Source organism: Macrobrachium rosenbergii, chromosome 5, assembly GCF_040412425.1.
Source record: "Macrobrachium rosenbergii isolate ZJJX-2024 chromosome 5, ASM4041242v1, whole genome shotgun sequence".
Lineage (NCBI taxonomy): Eukaryota > Metazoa > Arthropoda > Malacostraca > Decapoda > Palaemonidae > Macrobrachium > Macrobrachium rosenbergii.
Window position 1 is genome coordinate 37,889,787 of NC_089745.1, and position 8,203 is coordinate 37,897,989.

General features: G+C 37.3%; 1 protein-coding gene and 1 long non-coding RNA gene across 20 annotated transcripts in view; one reads left to right on the top strand and one right to left on the bottom strand.

Annotated features, from left to right (window-relative positions):
* Window positions 1-8,203, top strand: part of LOC136838671 (uncharacterized) — a 526,494-nt gene that overhangs the window by 222,186 nt on the left and 296,105 nt on the right. The gene's annotated exons all lie outside the window — the stretch shown is intronic.
* Window positions 2,984-8,203, bottom strand: part of LOC136838668 (GTP-binding protein GEM-like) — a 282,807-nt gene continuing 277,587 nt past the window's right edge. For 13 of the 18 annotated variants that reach the window (XM_067104023.1, XM_067104040.1, XM_067104036.1 and 10 more), the window contains 7 exons: window positions 8,057-8,122; window positions 7,189-7,297; window positions 6,416-6,509; window positions 5,926-6,017; window positions 4,550-4,742; window positions 3,869-3,969; window positions 2,984-3,205 (listed from right to left, as the gene is read on the bottom strand). In XM_067104023.1, the coding sequence (XP_066960124.1) occupies window positions 3,053-3,205; window positions 3,869-3,969; window positions 4,550-4,742; window positions 5,926-6,017; window positions 6,416-6,509; window positions 7,189-7,297; window positions 8,057-8,122 (808 nt within the window). In that variant the 3' untranslated portion in view covers window positions 2,984-3,052. The remainder of the gene's footprint in view (window positions 3,206-3,868; window positions 3,970-4,549; window positions 4,743-5,925; window positions 6,018-6,415; window positions 6,510-7,188; window positions 7,298-8,056; window positions 8,123-8,203) is intronic. The other 5 variants (XM_067104038.1, XM_067104032.1, XM_067104031.1 and 2 more) reach the window with 1 other exon arrangement.

Sequence of the window (8,203 nt, forward strand, 5' to 3'; positions counted from 1 at the left end):
GAAATTCGAGGCACCTTGGCACACACACACACGCACACATACATACACAACCACGTACACACACACACACACACACACACACACGCGCGCGCGCAGAGAATAGAATTTACATGCCTACAGATGGCGATTTATTCTTCTTCTCATTTAAATTCAGAGAAGACGACAACATTCAGGGAATGGTTATCGTACAGTGGCGAATCTCCTCCATTCATAAAACAGTTTTCTACGTCAGGAATGTGTAATGTAATGGTTAAGAAGAAAAACTGTCTTATATTTATATTTATGCCTTCAGTGGAAACTCTAAAGAGAGAGAGAGAGAGAGAGAGAGAGAGAGAGAGAGAGAGAGAGAGAGAGAGAGAGAGAGAGAGAGAATATTAGTTGTTAAAACATCCATCTTGACGCCCATTTTAGAGTAAGTCTGTGGCTAACACACAAAAAGGAACTGCATGAAATGCTTAAAAATTTCAAGTACTGAACATTTTACCAAATTTGCCACGAGTGCACCTTCATGCAATTGGTGGTGAATTTATGTCAAAATGTTTTGTATACTTGTCATGTGACCGTTAAATCTGAGCGACGTGACATTAAATCAGGTTTCATACAGGTAAACTGTTCTGTTCGAGACGAATGTGAATTTGAAAAATGACAGTAAATAACTTCACGATTGTGGCTTGGGAAATTGAAGACTTGGTCATTTCAATGAACATTTAAAATGATTTTTTAATTATTATATCAATCGAGAAATCAGGGGTTTATTTTCATTTGTGAATGGGCTTTTGTTGTTCAGAGATTAACTGATTAGAAAAAGCATTGTACCTCTAAACGCGATAATCCTTTTTTTAATTTATTTTTTTAGATATTTTCTGTCCTAACGAGAGAAGTGAAACTCCCGTATCATATCGAAGAAATTATTAATAAATATAAATAACTATTCTTCACTTGTGTTAACGTCTCACTAACGAAAATCAAGAGTTGATAATTATTGCAGAGTTCGCATTTGAAATAAATTGACCCGAAAAAAAAAGTCAAAGCTATTTTAGGCTTGACTGAAAAGGATATTATGATTTATGCATGAATTTTTGCTTCCACTTTTGACCTCATAAAAACACTTTTATCAAAATTTATATCCTGGCGCTCATAACGGAAAGTTATATAGCGAAAATTAATGCACTTGAAAGTTGGCTTCATAGAAAAATGTTTACAACGCGAGTATCTTGTGTCACTAATTCACTCAACTCAAAGTCACTAGGAAAAACTATTTTCTTTTATAAGAAATCTGCTAAATTCTCAAGTAGAATTTGGCTTTTAATAAGAAAATGAATAATTGCTTATTACTAAGTGTTATTACAAAGTCACGGTACGATTCTGAGGGCATATTATGTCTTAACAAGCGAAAGGTATCGGAACAATGGCGTCCAGTGTTATCTGTCATTTTGAAAAATAATCCTACGCCACTCTCTCTCTCTCTCTCTCTCTCTCTCTCTCTCTCTCTCTCTCTCTCTCTCTCTCTCTCCTCCGTGAATCACTGCCAAGACTGTTTCCTTTCTCCATTTCTTCTTCTTCTTCTACTTTTCAGGGAGCTTTGGAGACGTTCCAACTGGATCAGAGATTTGTTTTAAGTTTCGAATAAACTTTTTTGTTTTTTTACTGTTAAAGATGAAAAGGAGTGTTGACGACATTCTCAAGAATAAAACAGAACGCGGGCTATTTGTTTTCCTTCTCTCGCGTCATCTAGGATTAATTTACAGTTGACGTTCTCTGTCGTACTTTCTTGTCTGTCGCTCTCTCTGTCACTTTCTCTCTGTCCCTTTCTCCTTGGGTGAATATATCGAAACGTTAATCAGTGTTAATCTTTGGGAATATGGTTTAGATAAGGAATACATTAATAAGAAAGTGTTAATCTCGGGAACACAATTCAGATAAGGAATTCAATAATACACAGGTTTTTCACCCACGTTTTGTCAGTAGCTTTCTCTCTCACTTTCTCTCTGTCACTTTCTCCTTGGGTAAGTATATCGAAACATTAGTCTGTGTTAATCTTTGGGAACATAATTCAGATAAGGTATTCAATAATACGAAAGCTTTTCGATCACTTTCTCTCTCTCACTTTATCTCACTTTTCTCTCTCTCTCTCTCACTTTCTCCTTGGGCAAATATATCGAAACAGTCAGTGTTAATCTCTGGAAATATTCAATTAAGGCATTCATTAATACGAAACCCTTTTAATCACTTTCTCTCTGTAACTTTCTCCCAGTCACTTTCTCCTTGGGTAAATCTATCGAAGCATTAGTCAGCGTTAGTCTTTGGGAGTAAAATTCAAACAAGAAATTCATTAACACAAAAGCTCCGCGAGTGTTTGTAACATCTCGGTAATTTCTAATGTTAGCGAAGGATAAAAAACACGGAAGTTCAATCTTGCCTCCAGTGCTTGCGGATTTCTGTCTTAGCGTTTTACTTAAGAGAGTAATAAGAAAATGATCTTGGGGAAAAAATATCTATAAGATATTGGTTTTTATTTTACTCTATGTGTGTGTGTGTCCTTCAGACAACCGTTCCTTTTCGAGTTAGAAAGAAGATAATTAAGGGATTATTAAAGATTATCTACGCACCCATATCTGCGTAAGTCATTCTCTCCTTATCTAGGATATGTGTGAAAAAGTTATTTATAGGAATATGGATAGGGAAAATGGGACAGTATACAATCCCAAGAACTATTTAAAAAAAGAAAAAGATACAGCAAATACCGAGAAACTCCGGGAGTTTGTGCAGCCTTATACCATTCAGTGGAAAAGAGACAAAAATGTTATTATCAGTTATCAATACGCTGCATCTATCGTCTATCGTTAATTACGGTTATAGAAAGGGAAGAGAGGGTAGAGAAGGTAAACCCTAGTTATATTAGTCTTTAACTTCACGCGCAACACCTTAGATTGTACAAATGGCGCCTCAACCAGTCAGTAAGAAGGAAGGTAGGCCCAAGAGCACCCTTCGCTATTCTCTCTCTCTCTCTCTCTCTCTCTCTCTCTCTCTCTCTCTCTCTCTCTCTCTTGTCCTAAAGGACGTGCAGGTTCTCGCAGGATTTTGACTTGCTGTCCAGAAGGCACATCTTGCTGAGGAGCTCCTTGGCCGCATGAAGACTCAGGGACGTCTTCGAAGCCGACATCTTTTTCATGCGCTTTCGGTGGGCTGCCAAGCGTAGACGCACCTGGTCAGGGGAGAGTGGAAGAAACGGTCATTTTCCGAGAGCTCGGTTTCACGCGATGAGGTATCACGTTAGTTCCTTCAACAGCACATAGAATTTTGATTAGATAGCTGCACGTAACCAGAGATACTGAAAACTGATAGGAACGTTCAAATGACTTGAATTTTCAAAACACGAATAATCTCATAGTCTTGGAGAAATTTTAAGCGTGAGCAGCGGCAGGAGTAATGGTGACATGCATAGTACTAGAACGGTAGCGTAGATTCCACTCGCAAGGAAGGATTGGAGAAATTTTAAGCGTGAGCAGCGGCAGGAGTAATGGTGACATGCATAGTACTAGAACGGTAGCGTAGATTCCACTCGCAAGGAAGGATTGGAGAAATTTTAAGCGTGAGCAGCGGCAGGAATAATGGTGACATGCATAGTACTAGAACGGTAGCGTAGATTCCACCCACAAGGAAGGAGGAAGGACGCTTTAAAAAATTATTTAGGGAGTACATGTACGGAATGAAAACCTCCTTGAAATGACACGAATCACATCCATAATAAACCTCTACAGATCACACAAGAACAGAGAGATAGTAGAGGAAAGAGCGCTTGTTCACGTTCTACTGAGACACCGCTCACTGAGAAACACCTGAGTGACTAATGAATATTTGGCCTCACCTGCTTGACTATCCCTACGAGAAGTTCATCCACGTTGTGCTGGATGCCGCTGGATGTCTCAATGAACTTGCTGTCGTGGCAACTGGCCAGGGATTTGCCCTCTGTCAAAACAAACGTCCCCATTAAACACAGATCACCTCTTGTTTGTGCCAGTACCCCTCCGCAGCATATACGATCTTTTATCAGTAAATGCCTACGTGTGGGTGTAAATTGTGCAGGCTTAAGTTGATATGAAAGACTACTACACTACTTACTATACAAGAGAAGTTGCATGGCAGGAGTCTCATTTGAGAAAGTAAGACAGGAGAGGAAGGGTGGCACGGTAGGTGAAGCAAAAGACAGAAAAAGAAGGCTGAAGTTTCTTTGGTAGCATGAAGACTTTTTTTTACCCGTTTCTGTCAGATATATTTGTACAGTAAATATATATACACACATATATATAGATATATATATATATATATATATATATATATAAATAAATGTATATATATAATATATATATATATATATACATATATATTATATATTTATATATTCATGTATTTATTTTTTGTATATATATATATATATATATATATATATATATATATATATATATATATATATATATATATATATATATATATATATATGTGTGTGTGTGCACATTATATCTTGTGCCCAGGAACAAGCTTCACTGACCATCGCTGGTGACAATCCTAGACCGAGCCAAGTCGACCTTATTACCGACGACGATCACTGCCTTGTCCTTAGTATAGTTCTCCCGCCAGAGGTAATTCAGTGTATCCTCAGCCTTCTTGAAAGAGCCCTTATCCGTGATGGAGTAGACGACGACGCATGCGTGAGGGTCGTACGTCGTCAGGCAGTTCTCGACCTGTTGGAAGCATGAGACGTAATGTTGACAACAACTCTGTTACAAAAATTCGTTTGAAATTGAAGATGAAGCATGCGACAGGAAGATAGAGTATTATGACGAGATGAAAGACATTTTAACCTTTAATTAGCCTAAGACTATCATGCTCTTTCAAGTTAGACATTTGATAAGCCCTTTCAAATCGTTGTTTTGGGGAATTAAGAAAAAGATACCTAGGTAGCTCATTGATTGCAGCTTGCTATGTTTTGGGCAAACGGTAAGACAAAATAAAATAAAATGTCAGATTGAAAATTAGAAAAACTGTTGATCCCAAATAAGATTTTTCAGATTATTCAAGATAGCCAAATGATACAATTTAGGTAATCTTGACAGCATTTTGGGTCAGTGTTTTTGCTTAGCTTCAAAATATTCTAGAAAAGAGGAAAATGATTTCGAAGAAAAACAAACAAAAAAAGAGATCTTGCCATCTTGCTAGCCTCCTTGAAAACTGACTTATACTTCCGGCAAATAGAACTTTAGAAGAGGAATAGGAAAAGTGGTTAAAAAAAAAAAACGATGGCTTGGGATCTTGCCATCTTACCAGCCTCCCAGGACACTGATCATACACTTCAGGTGAATGGAACTTTAGAAAAGCTTAGATTAAAACTAATGAAAACAAACAAATAATGCGCCGAGGTTTCTTCGGCGCAATCGAGTTTTCTGTACAGCGCATAATGCTGTATAAGACTCTCGATGTGCTGCAGTATGAAACTCTCAACCGTGAGCGGGTAGCGCTCAGTTGCTCCCCAGATGCGTTCAAGTGAAGATGCGTCGGCGTCTGGCACCTCTAGCGGTGCCAGACGCATGATTATGGCTAACTTTAACTTAAATAAAATAAAAACTACTGAGGCTAGAGGGCTGCAATTTGGCATGCTTGATGGTTGGAGGGTGGATGATCAACATATCAATTTGCAGTCCTCTAGCCTCAGTTTGTAAGATCTGAGGGCGGACAGAAAAAGTTCGGACGGACAGACAAAGTCTTTTCAATAGTTTTCTTTTACAGAAAACTAAAAAGTTGACTTGAGATCTTGCCAACTTGCCAGCCTCCAAGGACACTGTTCATACACTTCCGACAAATAGTACCTCGGAAAATGTTTAGATTTTGGGAGCAGAAAATAGTTACACAGATCATTTATCTCCTCACCGACATCTCGATGGCCGGATGGTCGATAAAAATGACTTCACTTTCTTCCCCGTCCAGCAGGACCGACACGCTCTTCTCGCCGAACTCGTCATCTGAAAGAAAAGAAGAATATATGGGGCTGCGTCTCTTCACCTGTTATTTCTTCACTCATCACTTCAGCCAAATCATCATCATCATCGTCATCAGAATGTTACATTTGAGTGGAGGCTATAATTCTCTGCCCCTGCCATCACTATTCGTTATAGCCGTACACATCCTCGAGCATTATGGATCATTAACTGGGACCACGGCTCTTCACCTGTGGTGACTTCATTCATCACTTCAGTCAAAATAATAGACTAGAGGACATTGCTACTAAGTTATATAAATTTTGGGGAAATCTGCTCTCTAGCCAAGTACAGCATTTCATTTTATATAGCAGAATTCCACTTAACTAACCCAGTACCTAAACCAAACTGCCGTTTTCAGAATAGCTCTTAACACGACTTACCCAGCGAGGCGTCGTAAGTATTGATGTATTCTGAGGTCATGAACTGGGTCACTAAAGATGATTTTCCAACTCCGGATTCTCCCAGCAAAACGACCTGCAAGAAGAAGAAGAAGAAAAAGAGAGAAGTCAGAATTTATCAAAATTCAGAGGCCTAATGAAGAGAGGAAGGTTATCGGAATCAATAAGGCAGCAATAGGGATATGGTTTGGATATGACCTGTGTATATATCCATCTAAAAGGTAGACCATGCAACTGTTAAGAGCCTGCTTCAATTTCTTCCCAAAACTTTATATATATATATATATATATATATATATATATATATATATATATATATATATATATATATATATATATATATATATATTATATATATGTAGATAATCATATATATATATATATATATATATATATATATATATAATATATATATATATATATATATATATATAATATATATCAATACAGCTGAAAGCCAAAGACAAAAGTGGAAACAGAAGCATCTGCAATTAGGTCCAAGTGATTTAGTAAATATTTGATTGCAGCTGGAAACACAAAAATGGAGGCAAAACTAGCTGCAATTACATCCCAGTTGTTGCTTAATAAGTATATAAATGCAGATGGAAAACACAAAAGCTACAATTACCTCCCAGTCATTTAACAAATATATGAATGCAGCTGAAAACAAAAGACAAAAAAATGTAAAAACACTCGAGAGACCAGCCATCACCACACCCACAGTATACAGAAGAGACACTCTTTGTCTTCCTTACCCGATACTTTGCCACCTCGAGTTCGGACTCTGAAGAAACGTACGAGGACCCACAGCACGACCCCTCGAAGGGCGACCTCTCACCGCTTCTGCCACTTCGGCTGGAAGGCCTAAGGGGTGGGGGGAGAAAGGGGAGGGGAATTGGGAGTGTTAGAGGCAAAGTAAATTGAGAATACTGGCTCCTGAATGCTCTGATATTCTATTGGTAATTATTGATGGAATCGTGTCTCTAAGTTAAGCTCAGACTTCATAAGCTATAGTCCATTTATTCGTTTCAAAAGGAAAAATTAAAGAATGAATAAAGTTCTTTTTATTAACAATGAACATTATAATCCTACGCTGTTACTTAAGAAGGAATAAGGCATTGTTCCTGTACAAATAAATCCTGCAGAGAATAAGGCCTTGTTTCTGTACAAACAAATCATATCGTAATATTTGAGCGCTTTTTCCTGTATTTTAGAGTAGGTTAAATTCACCACTTGAGAAAGGGGACGTGAGACATCACAATATGGATGGTGAATTATTTTTAAAGTGAATATTATTTAGGATTGGTTATCAATCCTTATATTTGTAAGTAAATAGGGGAACAACACTTCACTTTTTCGAAAACTACCTTCTAGACAAAAACAAAGTTTCACTTTTTTTAATAATTATTTATAATTATGATTTTATCAGAATGACTTTGATCAGAAAAAAGCAGCACTACTTTTGAAAAGCGCATTGAAAAAACACAAGAAATCAGATCGCTAAATAAAAATCTGAAAAATACTACGGTAAAAAAAATTGAATTCAAGCACAAAAAAAGACAGATTACTAGAAGAGTCAAAATGAAACCAAACAGCTAAAAAACGACCTCCCTAAAGATTTACCTTTCATTAAGAACAGACAAGATGCTCTGAGTAGTACATTCGTCCACATGCAAGCTGGAAGCTGACCTGAAAAGATGCAGATTGGCAAAAAAAAAAAAAAACAACAACAGGTTTTGACAACACTAAATCTTTTGACTGTTCTTTTCT